The sequence below is a fragment of the Medicago sativa genome, chromosome 8, assembly GCF_051527215.1.
Source record: "Medicago sativa cultivar Bolivia chromosome 8, Bolivia_mono, whole genome shotgun sequence".
Classification (NCBI taxonomy): Eukaryota; Viridiplantae; Streptophyta; class Magnoliopsida; order Fabales; family Fabaceae; genus Medicago; species Medicago sativa.
This window is the reverse complement of record NC_140756.1, coordinates 36,995,660-37,017,394: the sequence shown is the minus strand read 5'-3', so window position 1 is coordinate 37,017,394 and position 21,735 is coordinate 36,995,660. Positions and strand designations below refer to the sequence as shown.

Here is a 21,735-nt window from a genome sequence, read left to right as displayed (position 1 = left end):
GTGTTGCTTGTTAAGAAGAAAGATGGAAGCATGAGGTTGTGTGTGGATTATCGGCAGTTGAACAAGGTGACAATCAAGAATCGGTATCCGCTTCCGAGGATTGATGATTTGATGGATCAGTTGGTTGGTGCGGAAGTGTTCAGCAAGATTGATTTGAGATCAGGATATCATCAGATTAGGGTAAAGGCGGAAGATATATCCAAAACTGCGTTCAGAACAAGGTATGGACACTAAGAGTATTCTGTGATGCCATTTGAAGTATATAATGCGCCAGGTGTTTTCATGGAATACATGAATAGAATATTTCATCCTTTTCTGGATCGTTTTGTGGTGGTGTTTATAGATGTTATTTTGGTGTATTCAAAGTCTGAGGAAGAGCATGTCGAGCATTTGAGGATTGTGTTGGGAGTCTTGAAAGAGAAGAGGTTGTTTGCTAAGTTGTCGAAGTGTGAGTTTTGGTTGCGGGAAGTGAGTTTCCTTGGTCTTGTGATTTCCAAAGGTGGTATTACCGTGGATCCGTCGAAGGTTGATGCAGTGTTACAATGGGAATAACCTAAGTCTATTTTTGAAGTTAGAAGCTTTATTGGTTTAGCAGGTTATTATCGGAGGTTCATTGAGGGATTCTCTAAGTTGGCGTTGCCATTGACACAGTTGACTTGGAATGGACAAGCTTATGTTTGGGATGCTAAGTGTGAGAAGAGTTTCCAAGAGTTGAAGAAGAGGTTGACGTCAGCTCCAGTGTGTATTTTTCTGAATCCGAAGGAATCATTTGTTGTGTATTGTGATGCTTCTAAGTTGGGTCTTGGTGGTGTGCTTATGCAGAATCGTCAGGTTGTGGCTTATGCTTCGAGGCAGTTGAACGTGCTTGAGAAGAACTATCCGACTCATGATTTGGAATTGGCAGTAGTGGTGTATGTGTTGAAGATTTGGAGGCACTATCTTTATGGTTCTAAGTTTGAAGTGTTTAGTGATCACAAGAGTTTGAAGTATTTGTTTGACCAGAGGGAGTTGAATATGAGGCAAAGAAGATGGTTGGAGTATCTAAAGGATTTCAATTTTCAGTTGAGTTATCACCCTGGGAAGGCGAATGTTGTTACTGATGCTTTGAGTAGGAAGTCGTTGCATATGTCTGCTTTGATGGTTAAAGAGTTGGAATTGATTGAGCAATTTCGAGATTTGAGTTTGGTTAGTGAGTTGACGCCAGATGGTGTGAGATTGGGAATGTTGAAGCTGACGAGTAATATTTTGGAAGAGATTAAGAATGGACAGAAGGAAGATTTGGAACTCGTGGATCGAGTGGTGTTGGTTAATCAAGGCAAGGGTGGGGACTTCAGGTTGAATGAGAACGGTGTTTTGATGTTTCGTGATCGTGTTTGTGTACCGAGAGTTCTTGAGCTTAAGAGAAGGATTTTGGAAGAAGGACATAGAAGTAGTTTGAGTATTCATCCAGGAGCGACTAAGATGTATCAGGATTTGAAGAGGTTGTTTTGGTGGCCTGGAATGAAGAAAGAGATTGTAGAGTTTGTGTATGCTTGTTTGGTTTGTCAGAAATCTAAGATAGAACATCAGAAACCGTCAGGTTTGATGTAACCGATGTTTGTGCCAGAGTGGAAGTGGGATAGTATATCAATGGACTTTGTTGGAGCTTTGCTGAAGACTGTGAAGGGTTTTGATTCAATTTGGGTGATTGTTGATCTGTTGACGAAGTCGACACATTTTGTTCCTATCAAGACTGGTATGTCTGTGGCGATGTTGGCTGAGATCTACATTGAGCAGATTGTTAGATTGCATGGTATTCCTTCTAGTATTGTGTCGGATCGAGATCCGAGGTTTACTTCTAAGTTTTGGGAGAGTTTGCAAGTTGCTTTGGGAACTAAGTTGAGGTTGAGTTCTGCTTATCATCCCCAGACAGATGGTCAGACGGAGATGACTATTCAGAGTTTGGAAGATTTGTTGAGAGCTTGTGTGTTGGAGCAAGGTGTCAGTTGGGTCGAATGTTTACCGTTGATTGAGTTTACTTACAAGAAAAATTTTCATTCTAGTATTGGAATGGCACCGTTTGAAGCTTTGTATGGTCGAAGGTGTAGGACTCCTTTGTGTTGGTATGAGTCATGTGAAAGTGCTTTGTTAGGACCGGAAGTTGTGCAAGAGACGACCGGGAAGGTTAAGATGATCCAAGAAAAGATGAGAGTGTCTCAGAGTAGGCAGAAGAGTTATCATGATAAGAGGAGGAAGGACATTGAATTTCAGGTTGGTGATCATGTGTTTTTGAGAGTGAATCCTGTAACCGGTGTCAGACGTGCTTTGAAGTGTCGGAAGTTGACTCCTTGTTTTGTTGGACCGTTTGAGATTGTTGAGAAGGTTGGGGTTGTAGCGCATAGGATTACGTTACCGCCATCTTTGTCGAATCTTCATGATGTGTTTCATGTGTCTCAGTTGCAGAAGTATGTGTATGATGTGTCTCATGTGATTCAAGTGGATGATTTGGAAGTAAGAGATAATTTGACTGTTGAGACTTGGCCAGTGAGGATTGAGGATCGAGAGATGAAGCGTTTGCGTGGCAAGGAGATCTTTTCGGTTAAAGTGATTTGGGTTGGACCGACTGGTGAGAGTGCCACTTGGGAATCGAAGAGTAGGATGAGGGTTGCGTATCCAGAGTTGTTTCCTTCAGGTAATTTTCGAGGGCGAAAATTCTTTTTAGTGGGGGAGAGTTGTAACAGCCCGATTTTCGCTAGATTTATTTTATTATTTATTTATGTATGTTATATGTGCTCTTATGTTATTATTTGCCTCTGTGTGTATTTTTGGTTGGGAATTGTAGAATTCGGTGTTAGAAGGGTATTTTAGTCATTTAGACTTGGGGGCATTTTGGTCATTTTGAGAGTAAGGGTAATTTTGTAATTTTGGTTGAGGATTATTTTTTTAGTGCTTAGTGAGAGTTATTATTTTACTAAGTATTAAGGAGTTGTAGTAATTATTATATTTACCGGTAAGTGACCGTTTGTGATATAATTTACCGTTAAGTGAGTAATAACATTTTTGGAGGTTAGAATAGAAATGGGCTAGGCCTATTAAGGTTTGTGAGTTGAGCCCAATTGAATAAAGCATATATATAAACTCTAGTTGTTGGTGAAAATTAGGTTTTACAAACATTTCTCATTTCATTTCATTTGAGAGAAGAGATAGAGGCTAGAGAGAAGAAAGGGTTTGAAGAGGTTGAAGAACAAGGGTTAGAAGGCAAAGAGGGGATTCATCATCTAGGAGCTAAATTGAAGCTTGGGTTAGAGATTCTTGGTGTTACAGGTAAGAGGGTTAGGCTTCACTCATAATTTCATAACTTTTTCTTTTTACCCATTTTGTGAAATTGAGGAATTGAACCTAATTAATTGTAAATTCGTGCTTAGGTTTTGATGCAATGTTTGGGTACGTAAATTTAATGTTAATTGAATTGTTGATGATGAAAGTTCATGCTTAAGTTGTGGTTATATGTGTGTTTTGCATTTTTGTCCAAAAATGATGATATGAGATGTTGTTGTAATGAGTTATTGATGAATTCATGATAGTTAGTTGCTGTTGTTGCTGAGTGTCTTTTCATGTTTAGAAATGTTTAAACAAACTTTGGGATCAAATTTGAGTATTGGAAAGTCAAAATTGGGGTTTTGGGGTAAAAAAAATGGGTTTTTCTCGTAACTGGACTGTCCCTACTCGCCACAGCGAGATGGGGGCGAGTTGGAGGCGAGCAGGAGGTGCTCCCTGTGGCTTTACTCGCCGAGGCGAGTGATTTACTCGCCGGGGCGAGCTGCACAGTGGAAGCATCCCCTATTTCGCGTTCTTGCGTCTGTTTTGCACGTTTCTGTTTTGAATTGATTTTTCGTGTAAACATGTAAGTTGTAGATAATTTTGTTATCTTTCCAATGGCTTTGGTTTGACTTGAAAATGATTTTTGGTTTTTGAGTTATGATGAAAATACTCCAAGGTGGTCTTGGTGAAATTTTACGAAAATTCCGCATAACTATTTTTAAGTCTACCCAAACCTTATGGATTGTTTCCAATCTTCGAAACTTGATTTTTATGAGTTCAACTAAGGTGTTTAATGACATTTAAACTATGATGCAGTGAATCTAACTTGTCTTCTTTGAAAATGTAAATTTTTGTGAAAAATGATTTAGTGAGACGAACTTTGGAATTTTTGTGAATCCTTCCTATGTAGCCGATGAAATGCTTATGTAACCTCTACTGCACGAATAAGTGACTTGTGAGAATACATGGCATAGGCAATTGAGCTTGTAGAATTTGTTTTGGTTCATAACCTCTAGTATTTCTAAGTTGTGACTTTTGGAGACGAACTTGGTAGAAAATGACCTTAAGAATTAATTATCTTGTGAATTCTTTGTGGATAATACTATACCTTATGTGAATATGATTGGGGTATATTTATGTGACAACTACATGTTGCTTGAATTATGGATGTTGTTGGTGATTCTATATATGTTAAGTGGTGGTGAATTGTTGTTGTTTGCATATATACAAGTATTGGTGATGTGAGGTGATTTGTTTGTGTGAACATATGCATTGTAGTTGAGTCATATGTTCATGCATTCATGACTAATGGTGGTGGATTTCATATCCAATGGTGGTGATTACGATGTTTTTGTTGCATCGGAGGTGACGCCTTAAGGTGATTTGGTACCACATGCATCTAGATGAGTCTAGAGACATTGCATAAATTGTTGGTGAATTGAATTGCATTGAGATGTGCTTGGTGGTTGAATTGCTAATTGTAATTGTGGATTGGATTGTTAATTGTTAATTGACAATGTGAAGTTGTGATATGTGTATGGTACACTTGTTGATATGAACTTGGAATGATGGAATGAATGATATGAATGTTGTGAATACTTGTGAATACATGTATGAATTGTTATTCTTGAATATATTCTTTCATCTCCAATGTTCTTGTTTAAATCTTATATGGATTATGATGATGTAATGCTAACCCTCAGTGGTTTACCACCTACCTTTCTGTATGGACGGGTAGATGGAGTGCAGGATGCTTAGACTATTTTGCTTGATGTTGCCGAGGAGTGGAGTTCCTCTTTTATGTGCAAGTGTCTAGATTAGGGCTCTGATCTAGGGTAGTTCTTGCATGTTGTTTTATTTGATTATGTATTTTGGAGTTGAGATGGTACTTGTTATTTGAGATTTGGAGAATACATTTGTATCATGTTGAGATTTGAAGATGTTTAAGAATTATATGTATGTTCTGCTGCTATGTTATGTAACATGATCTTTATGCATGTATGTTGATTTTGAAGACGTATCATCTATTTCTAGAATATGTCTGATGTATTCGCGCGTTTTACCGCTTAATAGAGGTAGGGTGTTACAGGCAAGGCCTCAACAACAATTTACAAGTGCCAAAACTCTGCTGAAATTATTCTGCATTCAAAAGTTCACTTAGAATTTCTGTTTCAAATTTCATATCTTAGATATTGTAGAGTCTTAAGAGTCTGTATCTGATTTGTATTGTGAACACCACTGATTGTATATCCAGTGTTCAACCTCAAACAATTTTCTTTGTAATTTTGTTTGACTAGAAGTCTCTTGCAGTTGTGCTTGAGCATTAGAAGTATCTTGATTGTGTTGAGGAGCATAGGAAGTCTCTTGCAGTTGTGCTTGAGCAGTTTGAAGTCTCTTGCTAGTTTTAGCAGTGAGCAATTGTAATCAGATATTACATTATAGTGAACTCTCCTTGGAAGTGCAAGGGGACAGGACTACTTCCGATTTGTGGAAGGAACCTGTATAATTGCTTTGTGTTTTTCTTCTTTCTCTCTCTGTTTTTTCCCGCTGCAAGTTAATCCTGAACATCACTTCAGAAGCAGAACTCTATTTGCTTCTGGTTAGTGTTTTCAGTTTAGGAGAAAACGAAAAAAAAAGGTAACATAATTCAACCCCCCTTCTTGTGTTTTTCTCACCTTCAGACATATGACTCGACAACAATGCATAAGTTCACACACAAACAATTCACCATGTCATCACCACTCATATAATATATATCCAATCATCAACAAAATAAACATCACTCAACATATATGTATTCACTAACAACATCACCATCAATCAACATATATGCTTTAATCAACATCAACTATATCATATAATCCAACAACTTCATCCAATTTCTCACTATTCAAGTAAAGGAGAAAACATTCATACTATTCAACACACTATGACAAACATCATATTCAACACCTAGCAAACATTCACATATATTCTTATAATCATATCACACTATTCACAAAAGATTTGCCAAGTATTTGGTCTTAAAGATTATTTTCGACAAAGTTCGTCTCTCATTTTACAACTTTAAAATAATTGAGACAATTGAACCAAAACCAAGTAAACAAGATCCAATGAATTAACTATGTATACACCTAGACCACATGAGTACAGTAGAGTATACATGTGCGTTTCACCAACCAAATACGACAAAATCATCAAAATCACAAGTTACGACAAGTTCGTATCATTTTACCCTTTTCCAAGTTATCCGACAAAACAAAACAAACAAGTTTGGAAACCTCAACTAAGAATATATACAAATCACATATGAGTGTAGTAGTGTATACATCAATGTTTGCAAACAAACAAGTTTTGCAAAGTTCGTATCGTTTTACTTATAATGCAAAACCAATTCATTTTCAAAACAAAACCAAGTTAGATTCAATAAGAGATATGTTAAATAATCTTAAACCTCATAATTAAACTCCTAATACTTCTAGTTTTGATGTTTGGAAACAAACCATAAGTTTTGGGTTGACTTAGAAAGTTATCCTAAATTATCATAAACCAAAATCCAAAAATCCAAAAATCATTTTCAAGTCAAACCAAAACCATTGGAAAGCTAACACAATTATCTAAAACTTTCATATTTACACCAAATGCCAAATCAAAACAAAAATTTGCGAAAAAGACGTGAGAACGCGAAACCGGGCATGTTGTCAGAGAGCAACTCGCCCCAGTGAGTAAATCACTCGCCATGGCGAGCTATGACAGGTAGCTCTCGGGAAAAACTCAACATTCACCCCAAAACCCCAATTTTTGATCCCTTAAGCTCAAATTTGATCCCAAAGTTTGTCCAACCGTTTATAAACATAAAAAGGGACACAAATCCACATAAAACTTGAACCAAAACATCATTTTAAAAAAATCACCATATGACCCATTTTTCATAAAAATCATCAAAAACAACACAATTTCATAATAAGATGTATGATTATGATTACTCAAGGTTTCAAAATCAACAACAACATCTCATAACAGCAACAACAACAACCAATCATGAATTCATCAACTCATCAACAACAATATCATATTTCCTCAATTTTGAATGAAAACACAAGTATACATATATACACATCTTGAGCATGTAATTTCATCATCAACAACTTAATCAACATCAAATTCACATACCTAAACATTACATCAAAGCATAAGCATGAATTTTACCAATTAAATTCATAATAATCACTTTATATACAAATAAGCACTTTTACATAGAATTAGAGAACATATTAAACTAAGAGATTATGAATGAAATCTAACCCCCTTACCTTAATTAGAAATAATCCTAGCAAAAGCTTCAATTTATCTCCTAAAATCTCTATCACCTCTTGGTTCTTCAAGCTTCTCTCTTCTAACCCTTTTTGCTCATTCTCTTGAACTTTCTCTCTCTTCCTCACTCAAAATTCTATGAAATGAACAAATGATACTAGGTGACCTAATTTTCCCAATGACTAAGGTTTAAATAGGCTCGCCACTATTGGGCTTAACCCTTAAAAGTTTTAATGGGCTCAACACACTCATTAACCAATTCAAAATGTTTCTATTCACTCACGGGTACGTAGAAACAATGATAGTTACCGGCTCTAAATAATTACCACCACCCACTAGAACTTAGTAAAAAAATTATAATGATTCTCACGTAAAACATTAAAAATAATTCTCACCACAAAATTATTAATTTACCCTTGCCCATAAAAAGACCAAAATACCCCTCTAGCACTGAAACCCACTAAAATACACACATAAGTAATTAATCACATACGAGCATAATTAAAACACGCATAAAAACAATTAAAATAAATCTAACGAAAATCGGGCTGTTATATAGAGGAGCTTGAATTCTTAAACCTAGAGAGAGAAATGATTAAGACAAATATTTGTGACCAAAACATGCTTATATACTCTTTCGGTGCAATTACCAAAATACCCTTCGTCTTAATCATACTCATTCCTCATCGTAAATGAATTTCCTGAACACGTCCAATTGGTAAAACTCATATTGCTGACGAGTGGGATGTTACACAGATCCACAACCAAATACATTGAAACAAATTTGCCACTAAAATAAATAAAGGATCTATCCTTGATACCTTTTTTTCAAAAAAAAATCAAATAAAATCAATTAAATATAATAGAATTGATGTGTATTCGACACCATTAAATTATCGAGTTATTGTCGCCTATTTCTTCAATGACCTGTCGGCGGGGTAACAAACACTATTATTTTGTCTCTTCGAAAACAAACGCTATTATTTTATTTCAATCACATGTAATTACAAGAGTTTTTAACACGATTTTGGATTGCAAAAGTGCAAAACTTTCCTGCGGATATTATATGCTTTTCTTGAGGAAATTTTTGTATGAATGTTTGCTGCGGTTTTTAAAATCCTTATGAAATAACTACCCATAACGAAGTTATTATCTAGGAGTGCAAATCCTTGGCAAAATCCGCAGGAAACATTTTTCCTTCGAATTTATCACCAGATTACGCAGAAAATTCCACAGGAAAATCAAGAGTTTCTATCCAGAATGAAATGAGAAACCACAGATTCCATCCAAACAAACCACGTTACAATTTAAAGGACTATCTAGTTAAAATGACTCAAACATAAATAACCAAAATTTTAGGTAGAGCAAATAGCCAAGACATAACATGAGCAAGCACCTGACCCTAGAAAACATAAAGTCAAGCTAGATATAATATCATATTTTGTAGCATCATAATTGATTTTAAAAAAATAGCATAAAGTTTCAAAATGATGTATGATCATGTTGTTAGATTTTTATATGGTCACTGTTCTCAACTTTGATTCATTTTCACACAACAACAAAAATAGAAGGATATATTGTAAAAAAAATTAAATGGGGGAGAGGAATATAGATTTCTTTCAAATCTATAATTTGTGAAAGATATATGTGGCATAGTATCATGGAAAGGTATCGTTTAAATTTTGACTGAGAACACTACCTATTAGCCCAGTTTTCCCACCTCCCCTCTCAAATTTCTCTTACTGGTGGTTGAATTTTATGTTTGACACTTATATTTTTTACACTTTTCTTTCTTCTTTAACAAAATCCACAAAGCAAAAGGAATGTCCAAAATAATTAACTATCCAAAATAGGGTAGTGTAACATATTAGCTATCAAAATAATAAATTCGAAAGTGCATCAACAATTTCACAAATCACTCATTTTATGATATGTAAAACAACAAGGATAATCAAACAACATACAATTAGTCATTAATGAATTACAATACCTAACACCAAGGGCATTTAAAAAAAACTACACCATAGAAAAAAACTACAATAGGGAAATAGAAAAGTCGAACTTACTTTAGACTTTCTACACACAAAATAAAGTCTAACTTACTTTAGAGTTTCTACACACAAAACTGATTTCTCTTCAAAAAATATAAGTTTTTTAGGCTCTCATTAAAAAATAATTATTCGCAACCAATATACCTACGAAATGCACTTAATTAATTCCATTCAATCGCATAAATTTTAACATTCATAATTAAACTATTAATTTAATTCATGTACTCATATTTTATTTTAGGGTTAATTGTTCAAATTAAACCTGTAATATACACTATGTTTGAAAAATGACCTTGTAAAATAAAAAGCATATATTATAGCCTTATAATTTGATATTCTTCTTATTTTTGACCCTATAATATATGCTTAGTCCAAAAACGTGACCTAGAGATTGAATTTTTTCATGATTCTTTCCAGGCATGTTTAGGATAATAAAATATGGCTTGAAACAAAAAATTATATTTTTTCGACGTATGAAAAATTAATTATGAAGTTTTATTCCCCATAATTGAATTTTTTAAATAATTTATAATTAATTTGTCTCTCGTTTCAAAACTGAAAAATTTCATTGTGAAAGTTCTTATTATGTTTTAACCATGCCTACAAAATTTGAGAACAAAATTTGACCTGTGAGCATACACTTACTAGGAACAAAATTTTAATTTTGCACGTTTTGGTTGAAAAATTAAAATAAATTGAAATGCTTTGAAACATTGCTGATAATTTTTATGTGTTTTTAAAGAAGACTCTGCAAACAATAAGCTCATAATTTGATTTATAAGTCGATATTTCCGTTGTTTTGTTTTTTTATTTTTTTTACGCTTTAAAAATTCATAATTAATTTGTCGCTTGTCGAAAATTTCTAATTTTTCGTGTACAACCATATTTGAACGTTTTTAACAAACCTCTAAAAAATCATAAAAAAAATTCAATCTCTAGGTTGCTTTTTTGGACTTCACGTATATTACAAAATAATAAGAATCTCGAATTACAGGATCATAATAAGTGTTTTTTTATTTTACAGGGTCGTTTTGTAGATTTCGTGTATATTACAAGGTCAATTTCAATAATTAGCACTTTATTTTAAAGTACAAAGAAAGTTTAATGCACAAATAAAATAAATTTGAAACATAAAATGTTTTTATTTTATTTTTTTATAAGCAGATTGTAACGCCCAGACTAAACGTAGCTAGAAAGTTTAGTATGTGCATTATCTTTAGTACTGGATATATTAATATTTACAACATAAAGTCTTCGAATGAATATTATATACACTAAAATACATGATAAATCACTCTTGAACCCATAAGGAAATCTTGCAACTGGTACGAACGAGCCCTTGTTGATTATCCATTTGGCCACATGCCTGCAACATCCTGCTAAACCAACCTGCTGATCTGAAACAAATAAGGATTGGGATGAGACATAATGTCTCAGTGAGTTCTACCTAATCCTAGGATATAGGTAACCTCGTGGAAAACCTAGGGTTACCACATGTCTACAATACAACCAATCGATTGATTATACATGTGTGAAACATATTAACCTAGACGGTCGTGCATACTAGTATCGTCATAAGGCTCTTTATAACTTAGCTTATAAGTCTTGTCTTATATTCTACATGTCATGGCGGACATGGGAACCAAAGACCGCTACGTCAAGATACGATGAACGCATCAAGACCCAACCAAAAACCATTCGTGACATGATCCTAAACTGGACGATCAGGGAGGTACTAAGATTGTCGACAGAATATCTTCATAATATGGTTCTATTGCATAAGCTTGTGCATACTTTATGTTCAAACATAAATGTGTCATAGCATCAATCATGATTATTCATTATGTTAGAAAGTTAGCGTGTAACAAACAATTATCTGAGTTGATTTTACAGAGTGTATCAGGTGGAGTAACCCTGAGTACAATCCCTTACTTGATCGATGAATTCCTAGCTAAGGTACATCAGTCTCCTCTCAGTGCCGTGCGGGACTACCTTGTGGAACATCTCCCGTCCCCCTAACGTGAACCTCTTGAAATCCCCCTTGGCGTGGATCGCAAGAGACACGACACCTACATGTTACTTATAGTCTTGTTCATACATGAAGAGCTTATACTTAACTTGCATGAATGATCACCACGAGTTTGTAATCTACTCGTTTAGCGGTGAGTCATCAATTGCTTATACTTATCAATACATGGCTTAACATACTCAAGTTTCATGCTAACATACTAGTTATCGACGATCTACTTCGAGGCTCTATGGTTTTCCCATTCTTAGTTTTATCGCTACCCGAACATAAACATGCTTAGACTCTCATAGGCCATTCTTGTCGTATATGTTAATATTGCCCATGAGTTTCATTTTCGAGAAACGCCAAATGTAATGTGCATTGATTCAATGATGTTTTGGGGTTTTAGCACTGGAAAACATTGCGAAAAAAACATTCATGTCATAAGAACAACATAGATCAATAAATAAAATCTCCAAATCCCGACACATGCGTAAAATCTCAACAACATACTCCAACGTTAAAATAAAAGACAAGACGACATCCTAATCAGAGCCCTAAGCTAAGACTCCAAAAATAGATAGACGAGGTAGCTCCGCTATCCTCAAGCACTCACCAAGCAAGCAACAAAACTAATCTTGCACGCCGTCTACCCATTCATACAAATAGGTAGGCGGTCCAACATAGACCACTATGGGTTAGCTTCACATCAATCATAATCAAGAATAAACAAACATAAGCATTCAAGGATTTCATGCATAACACATATACATGTTGGTAAATTTACCAAAGATGAAAATGATTTATTGCCCCTCCCTCCTAGAATACTAACATCACATGATTATTATCCCTCATTCCATACACCTCATCTATCACTTTACTAACATAGCATAGCAAGCATATTCAGTCTCTAATCAAGTCATCGACATAAGGTCATCCTTTATCAACATCAATCAATGAAAGGATTACTCACCGTATTCTTCATTTAGCATACTTAACTCAACAAGTACAATTCATCAATTCAAAGTTATAAGAAAGCAATCATTATTATCAAAGGAATCACCACATCATATGTATATATACATATATATACAAATTTCACCTCATCCTTATTATCAAAATAATTATCATCAATTGATTCACCGAGTGTAAGCACAAGCAAGTAAGACATGCAATTAGAGCATAGTACAATTATTCACAATCATCAAGAAAATCCACCAATGTGCATATACACCAATCCACATAATCACAACACAAACAAGTTCACAACGTCACCAACATGTAATTCACCAATTACATTCATTCACCAAAAACATATGCAAATAAGACTCATGCACAGATGGACAATGCACCTATACATGATTCCTAAATGCATGCGGTACCATTCACCAACAATGTCATCACCCCAATGCAGCAGACACATCGTATGTAAGATTTCACACCAGTCTTACATTTTTTGATATAACATCCGTCACCATCAGTCATGAATGCATGAACATATGACTCGACACAATGCATATGTTCACACAAACAATTCACCACATCATCACCACTCATTTAGCATATATGTATTCACCAAAAATTCACCATCACTTGACATATATGCAATCACCAACAACATTCACAATTCAATTAACATATATGTATTCACCATAACATCACAATCAATCAACATATATGTATTCACTAATATCAACTTCTTCACATAATTCAATAACAACATACAATTTCTCACATTCCAAGTAAAGGAGAAAATACATCATATTAAGATAAATATCATTTTCAACACCTAGAAATTATTCATACATCTTTATGTAATCATACAAAGGTATTCACAAAAGATTGGCAAGCAATCGGGCTTAAAGACCATTTTCGACAAAGTTCCTATCATTTTGCAAAAGCAAATCATTATCAAAAGATAACTAAGTTTGATTCAACAAGACATAGGTTAATTACTCTTAAACATCCTAATAGGACTCTTAATACTCAAGTTTTAAAGCTTGAAAATAAACCCTAAGTTTTGGGTTGACTTCGAACTAGTTATGCTAAGTTTCCTTAAAATTTCCCCAAGACTCACTTGGACTGTTTTCATGATAACTCAAAATCCATAAAACATTTTTAAGTCAAACCGAAGCCATTGAAAAGCTAACAAAATTACCTAAAACTTTTATATCTACACCAAAGGCCAATTCAAAACAGAATTGGGTGAAAAAGCACAAAAACATAAAAATCGAAGTCCTGAGAGCACGCACGGCCCGTGCCGTGCACACGCACAGCCGTGCCAAAAAAAAGGCAGAGTGTACACACGGTCCGTGCCAAGCACACACACGGTCGTGCTCGTCTGACAGCACAACTTTTTTTTTTTCCCGTTTTTTCATTTTCACCATTTCGCACATAAAATTAAAACCGTTAATCGGATTTCGATGCCGTTTTCGCCTACGTGCTCCTGACACTTGACTCTATCATAATCTACAGAAAAATTCGTGTTTCCACAATCCCAAAAATCATTTTCCAAAACCTCACATAATCACTTATTTGCATAAATGCCTAAACGCCGACATTTCACATGAAAAACTCTTTTTCTCCCAAACGACTTGACACACATCCACAACATGAAAATAGAAATTATACTAAGTCCAATTCATCCAACAACATTAAAAACTCAGTCAACAACCTCATATAACAAAAGTTCACTTTGGTCCTCCACATGAACAACTTAGCACAAACTTCATCAATTCAAACAACAACTTCACAAAATGAAATACCCATGGTACAAATCAACAACAACAACGTATCTAGTTCAACAACAACTTCGTTTAAACATGAATTCACAACAAATCAACAAAAAGAACACTAATGAAATTCTAGAGCACTTGTTCTAAATGTTCTGTTAGATGTTTTAACGTTTGCAATGTTCCGGTTAATGTTTCAACATCGAGCGATAAAACAGAAATAAAAACAAGAAAATAAAGGACAGAAAAAATAATGAACACAGTGAGTTTATTGACCCAGTTCAGCACAACACGCTTACATCTAGGGGCTACCAAGCCAGGAAGGAAATCCACTAGTGTAGTCCTTATTCAATAGCTCTCAGCAAACTCCTCGTTTACACTATATGACCTAGGACCTACCCGTATAGACTTCAACCTAGGAACTCCTAGATCTGAGATCCCATCTCACTATCCTAATGGTCAGTCACTACCCCGGTGACCTATCAGACCTTAAAGACAACAAGATAGAAGGTACCTTCCAACTTCGTTTTGATGCACAAGAGTATCAATACTCACAAACTCAGTCCTAAACAAGTATCTAAACCGACACAAGAAAGGTACACAATATAGATTCTAGACTTGCATCACAAACGATATAAGAACATAATACATGAAGACTCAAACCCTAAAAATCTAAACTTTTTAGTATGACGGCTTGAATGAAAAATTAGTTCTTGAAGTCTTCCTTTTATACTGAAGCAGCTTGGGCTAAATAATTCATTGGGCTTCAGTAAACTTGCAGATCGGTTCAGCAAACCTGCAAAATAGAATCAGAAACAAATCTGGAAAGTCCTGATATGTCAAAACCTTTTTAGGAACGTTCCAAATAATAACAAATATTTCCTAAAATAAAATATCTATTTTAGAAATATTCAACAACTGATTCTTATAAGATATGCGCGTTACTTGGTCAGTTAGTAAAGGAAATATGGTTTCCTTAAACAATAAAATACGGGCGTACAAAATAGGCATGAACCCAGGCACACTGAACCGTGCCAGGATGTTGGAACATTGTATCCAACATCTTACAGAGTCGCCTAACCACATGCTGGAACATTGGTTCCAACTTACATATTAAGGATATTTGTTTTAGCAATAATGCAGCCAACACAAATACCCAACAATCTCCCCCTTTGGCAAATTTTTAGCTAAAACAAATTAAGTCCAATACTTATGAAACAGAGGGATACACAAATACCATTCCTCCAAGAGCATGAGCACACACCAATGAAGAAACAACTAGCACACAGAATCCAAAGAGACACCATAGATACACTTCCTCAAGATATCACAAACACATATTCAAGAAGAAGAAGTAGCAGGTAGTATCACTCTAGAAAAAGCAAAAGTGTGCATATAAAGAATACCTCACAAGTCTTCAATCACAGCTTAAGCTGGTAGAGGTATTACACTGGATCAGAGACATGCAGCAGCAGATCAGATCAGTAGCATAGTCTCAAGAGCTAAGGAAAAATAAATTCCTGAGCTACAACTAGGGAACCTAAGTTCTTGTACAGGTGATGAAGAGAGAACCAAAATTCCCTCAAGAGCAGTGGAAAACTAAGTTCCAATGCTACATTCAAGGAAGATAACTTCCAACACAGAAGTGGAGAGAAGCAAGATCTCTCAAGAGCAGAGGAAAATCAAATTCCAATGCTATAGATATATGATGTTCCAACATCCTTCAGCACATCAGACAGGAGTACCTGCCACACATAGAGGCAAGGGAAAAAATAAATTTCCCATACCTACAGAGTACTGTCACCAACCAACCATAGAAGCACAAAAACCTAAATTCCTATACTTACATGTGACAAACTTGGATGCCTTCAGAGAACTATCACAAAAAACATATAGAAGTCAGGAGACACAAATTCCCTAACTTACAAGCGATAGACATAAATGGTTAAACTTCTAATTCAACATCTTTCACCCAGCTTGGATTACTCACAAGCACACACAGAAGTATCACTCCCCCTCAATATATGATGTTATGAGTGACTACTTACAGGAATATTCCATTACTCCCCCTGAATACATGCATACAGAAAATCTGGACATTTAAAAGTTCCTAATGCATTGACATAATCACCTTCAGGATCTGGGCATAAGTCATTCTAGGAATATTCACAAACTAGCAAGCTTATCAGCAGATACATGCTAGCAGACCTATCAAAGGTCACACGCAGAACTTAGACTTTAAAAAGTCGTCAGACATGTTTCATAATATAAGACAGTAGATAGAAACATGTACACTTAGAATTATAAGAAAAGCAGATTCTCAGAATTACATTAAGGTGTTGCAGCTGAAGTGCCAACATCTGCACAGAGTCTCACAGACATGTTCCAACCTTGGATAGAGCATTTGCAGGGAACATGTACAACATATGAGAAAACCAGAATCTCAGAAGCATAGAGATGTTTTACCACAAGTGCTAACATCTACACTAATCTTGCACGCCGTCTACCCATTCATACAAATAGGTAGGCGGTCCAACATAGACCACTATGGGTTAGCTTCACATCAATCATAATCAAGAATAAACAAACATAAGCATTCAAGGATTTCATGCATAACACATATACATGTTGCAGCTGAAGTGCCAACATCTGCAAAGAGTCTCACAGACATGTTCCAACCTTGGATAGAGCATTTGCAGGGAACATGTACAACATATGAGAAAACCAGAATCTCAGAAGCATAGAGATGTTTTACCACAAGTGCTAACATCTACACTAGTCTTCATAGACATGTTCCAACATATCAGAGAATGTCAGCACAGAACATGTACAAAGAACACTAAGACAGATTCTCATATTATCATGAAGACCTATCAAACCATCAAGATGTTGCAACATGAGTGCCAACATCTACACACAAGCCTGAAATAGTTGCAAAATAAATGCAACAGCACATAACATGAATAACAGATAAACAATCAGGAATACAACGACAGACATATAGGCATACAGATATATGCAGAAGTGCACATATACATAAAGCATAGGGAGTATATATATGCAGCAATATGCAACAATATTTCTCCCCCTTTTTAGCCACAAAATATGCCAAATAGAGAGACCAGAAGAATGAAGTCAGAAATGCAGAGTACTAGTAGAATACCAACAAAGATCCAGAGTATTAAGGTATTACAAAAAATTCAGGGCATAGCCCACAAAATAAGGATAGACAAAAAAAAATCATCATTCAGCAGTTCCAGAACTGCTATCTGAATCTTCCTTGCTGTCCTCATTATCATTGTCTGCTTCATCTGCTCCTTCATCTTCCTTCTGTTCATCTACATCTGCACTTTCTCCTTCCAGGGAGTGAATCATCAGTTCAAACTGAGCTTTCCTTTTATCCATCATGACACAAGTGTCTTTGAGTGCAGCTATAATCTCTTGCTTTGTCATAGTTCCTACAGCAGGTGCACTTCCAGATGTTCCAACAAGGTCTGAAATATGATCCGCACTGAATAATTTGGGGTGCAAGGTAAGAGGTGGTTCCCTCTTTTCTGGGACATCAACAACAGTTATGAGGCCTGAATGTTGTTCTAACATAACACCACACAGCAGGGTAGGGAAAGCAATGGGACACCTCACAACATCAGTTTTGGCATGCTTGACAGTTTGTTCAAAGATGTAATGTCCAATGTTCATTTTAGTCTTAGTGCGTACAAAATAGATAAATTTTCCCAAACCTGTAGCAATGTCTGAGGAGTGAGTGGTTGGGACCCAATTTACAGCTCCTATTCGGTTGAGGATGGCATGCTTCACTGAGAGTTTTCCAGAAGAAATCTTACCCTTCTTGGGCCAAACTTTCACTTGATTTGCAGTGATTTCCTTCAAATCTGATTCTCCGTTACCTTTGGCTCTGCAACATCTTGTTCATCAATTCCCAAGAATCTGTTGATGATGTTGGGAGAGAAGTGGACACATTCTCCTCTAACATATATTCTCTGGTGTTCTTGACTCAGAGGGTTATCACAATCTCCAGGAATATTCACCAAGAACTCTTTTACTAATTTCTCGTAGCAATTTCCAAGATTGCACACAGTTTTAAGTAGACAAGCTTCTTTGATCAAGTTTATGACATTAGTCATCCTTACAGCTTCCTCCCTAATTCTCTTTTTAACGCTAGTCTTCTATGAAAAATAAACTTCAATCATTGTACATTCTCAGGTAAGTGAAATGACACCTTATTAATAGGCACATTTTCAACAGTTCTTTGAGCCTTCTTACCAGCAGATTTTTTCGAAGCTGAGGGGGTGATGTGCGCCACATCCTTTTCAACATCATACTCAAATTCACTAAAGGAAACAACCTTCCTCTTTCTTGTCCTACCAACAGTGGTTTTAACCCTCACCTTGCTCCATCCTTTCTTGGGTCCGATACCAACATTCTTGACCCTAGTCTTAGGAGATTCAGCCTCAGAGAGAACTGCATTTCCTTTACTACTTCTTAGTCTTTTGGCCATACTCTCACTAATTTTCCTACTCAGTGGAACGTCATCAGAATTTGAATCATCAACATCCACCATGTTTTCTTCACCCTTTTTACCAGCAACATCCTCCTCTGGATCACTCTCCACCTCAATCTGCTCAGCTTCAGTCTGTTTTTCCTTATCAGTGGAAGAGTGCACAGTATTGTTACCAGACACTTGTTCCTGTTCAGTACCTTTCTCATGACCTAATTAATCTTTAGGTGATCCAGCATTGTCAAATTGTTGGTCCAGAGATGTTCCAACATTTGGTTCACCATTCTCAAGATCATCACTTTTGTTAGGAGAGGGTTGAATAGTGTCTTTTGTAGCAATCTCCACATTAACATTAGAATCATCTATATACATATCTTCGAAACGATCTATAGCTTCGTTCAAGTCCTTTAAACCTAATTTTCTATCACATTCAGGTGCAACAGAAATTAGGGTTTTACACGAGTTACCTTTTCAACCTTGGGTGAGGCATTCTTGGTAGTAGCTTCATTATCAGCAATGAGAGGATCCTTCTTGAATCAAAGCTTGATTAGAACCAGTCAGTTCCTTAGTCCAATCTTTGTAAGGTGGAATCCACATGTTTTGAGAGTCTGTTCTCAACCGAAGTGAACTTATCTTCACAAGTGCATTGAGATACACATTCACTCTTCTCTAGAATCAAAGCTTGATTAGAACCAGTCAGTTCCTTAGTCCAATCTTTGTAAGGTGGAATCCACAAGTAACAATTACCTTCAGATTTGATACCTCTCATTATTACTTCCCTTTTCTTATCAGTCACAACACAAGCAGAGTTGCTAAAGTCCACCCTCATCCCTTGATCACACAGTTGAATTATACTAATCAGATTGGTGGTTAGACCATTTACCCATTGAACATTATCAAGTTTTGGTGACTCAGGGCTGATCAGCCTACATGAACCAAGAATTTTACCTCTTGTCTGATTTCCAAATACAACATAGCTGTTGGTGCAAGATTTCTCAATATTAAGAAGATCTTTAGACCCAGTCATGTTTCTAGAGCATCCACTGTCAAAATACCAGCTTACCTTAGAAGATGTCTTTAGAGAGATGTGAGCCATCAATCCTACGTTATAAGTCTTAGGTTTCCATACTTTCTTGACAGTTTTCATGCTTGGTTTATGTCTCTTCTGACGAGATTGTTGTGTCAATCCATACAATCTATAGCAGAAAGGTCTTATGTGCCCCTTTTTCTTGCAAAAATGACATATCCTGGACAGAGATACCTTTTCAACCTGATGTTTCTTGGTATGTGGCACCATGCCTTTATCTGTTGTTAGATTATTTGTTCCAGTGGAAGCTACAAACCTTATATTCTTTACAGGTCTCTTTTTCTTAGCCACCCCATAATCTACTAGGGCATGGGCAAAGGTCTTAGCTTGCTGACTTTGATCTGATGGTTTAGAAATGAATCCTATCCCATTTGGTTTACCCTGAATTTTTCTTTCCAGAATCTCATCTAGAACATCAGTCCCAGTGGTCATCATTTTTACTTGTTTCATAACATGATCAAGTTGAGAGTTCAGCTGAATTACCTCATTGTTGAGTTCTGAGATTTTTGCTAGATGACCAGTATTTTCTTCCTCCAATTTGATGGTGATGTTTTTCTGTTCTTCAAGTTGTTTACATATATTTGTGTTTCTGTCATTAAGTATTTTGTAGGAAATCGTCAACTCATCATAGACAAGATCTTCATCACAAGATTCGTCCTCAGAAAGAACTCTTCCAGTGAGAGCAGCAACATGTTGGTTAGATTCATTTTCCAAATCTCTGTCAGATTCATCATCATCAGTCCAAGTAACAGCTAAGCTTTTCTTTTGTTTCTTAAGGAAGGTTGCACATACTGGTCTGATGTGACCATATCCTTCACATTCATGACATTGAACTTCCTTATATTGACTGTTCTTCTCATCAGGTCTCACACTCCTCTCATCACTGATTTGTTGATCTTTGCTGGATCTGATGTTCTGCCCATTTGATCTGGATCTCTTGTTTACTTGCTCTAGAATTTTGTTGAATTGTCTTCCCAGCATGACAAGATTCTCTGACAAGTCTTCCCTACTCACAGGATTTCCAAGTGATTCAGTAACCTCAGTATTTGAGATGAGTCCCACACTTTTACCTTTCTTCTCAGTCTTGTTGTCAACAACTAGTTCAAAATTCTGAAGTGAGCCAATAAGTTCATCAACTTTCATACCTGAGATATCATGAGCTTCCTCAATTGTAGTTACCTTCATGTCAAACCTCTTTGGTAGTGATATGAGGATTTTTCTCACTAATATCTCTTCAGAGATTTTCTCTCCAAGAGACTCAAAAGAATTTGCAATGTCTAGAATATTCAAGTGATAATCCTGAATGCTCTCATCTTCTAACATTTTCAAATTCTCAAATTTAGTAGTAAGAAGTTGTATTTTAGCACTTTTTACGTTGTGCCTTCATGGGCAGTTTTGAGAATCTCCCAAGCATCCTTAGCCACAGTACATTGCTTGATCAATCTGAACATATTCTTGTCTACACCATTGAACAGAGCATTCAATGCCTTTGAGTTTCCAAGAGTCAATTCATCTTCATCAGCACTCCATTCTTCCTCTGGTTTCAACACTTCAGTCCTGTTGCCATCATCATCAAGTTGCACAGGATGTTCCCAACCTTTCAGAACTGCCTTCCATGTTTTGCTGTCAATAGATTTGAGAAAGGCACTCATGCGTGATTTCCAGTAATCATAGTTGATGCCATCCAACAGAGGGGGCCTGTTTACAAATCCACCTTCCTTGTCCAT

At 35.9% G+C, this 21,735-nt stretch overlaps 3 protein-coding genes across 3 annotated transcripts; all 3 read right to left on the bottom strand.

Moving 5' to 3' along the window:
* Window positions 1–17,648: 17,648 nt before the first annotated feature.
* LOC146898881 (uncharacterized) lies at window positions 17,649–18,547 on the bottom strand. The gene is made up of 2 exons (XM_085736641.1): window positions 18,311–18,547; window positions 17,649–18,248 (listed from the first exon to the last, which is right to left on the bottom strand). Exons 1-2 carry the CDS (start codon window positions 18,545–18,547, stop codon window positions 17,649–17,651), a joined length of 837 nt encoding a protein of 278 aa, XP_085592767.1.
* Window positions 18,548–19,486: 939 nt separating this feature from the next.
* LOC146898880 (uncharacterized) lies at window positions 19,487–21,331 on the bottom strand. The gene has a single exon (XM_085736640.1). It carries the CDS (start codon window positions 21,329–21,331, stop codon window positions 19,487–19,489), a length of 1,845 nt encoding a protein of 614 aa, XP_085592766.1.
* Window positions 21,332–21,378: 47 nt separating this feature from the next.
* On the bottom strand, window positions 21,379–21,735 carry LOC146898879 (uncharacterized). The gene has a single exon (XM_085736639.1). The coding sequence runs from the start codon at window positions 21,733–21,735 to the stop codon at window positions 21,379–21,381; it is 357 nt and encodes a 118-aa protein (XP_085592765.1).

Bases quoted from the DNA above. Each gene is read 5' to 3' on its own strand.
- LOC146898881 (XM_085736641.1), bottom strand. From the start codon at position 18,547: ATGACTAATGTCATAAACTTGATCAAAGAAGCTTGTCTACTTAAAACT. The intron at 18,249-18,310 runs GTAACGGAGAAT...TGGCCCAAGAAG, and splicing joins AAGATGTTGCAGAGCCAAAG to GGTAAGATTTCTTCTGGAAA.
- LOC146898879 (XM_085736639.1), bottom strand. From the start codon at position 21,735: ATGGACAAGGAAGGTGGATTTGTAAACAGGCCCCCTCTGTTGGATGGC.
- LOC146898880 (XM_085736640.1), bottom strand. From the start codon at position 21,331: ATGTTAGAAGATGAGAGCATTCAGGATTATCACTTGAATATTCTAGAC.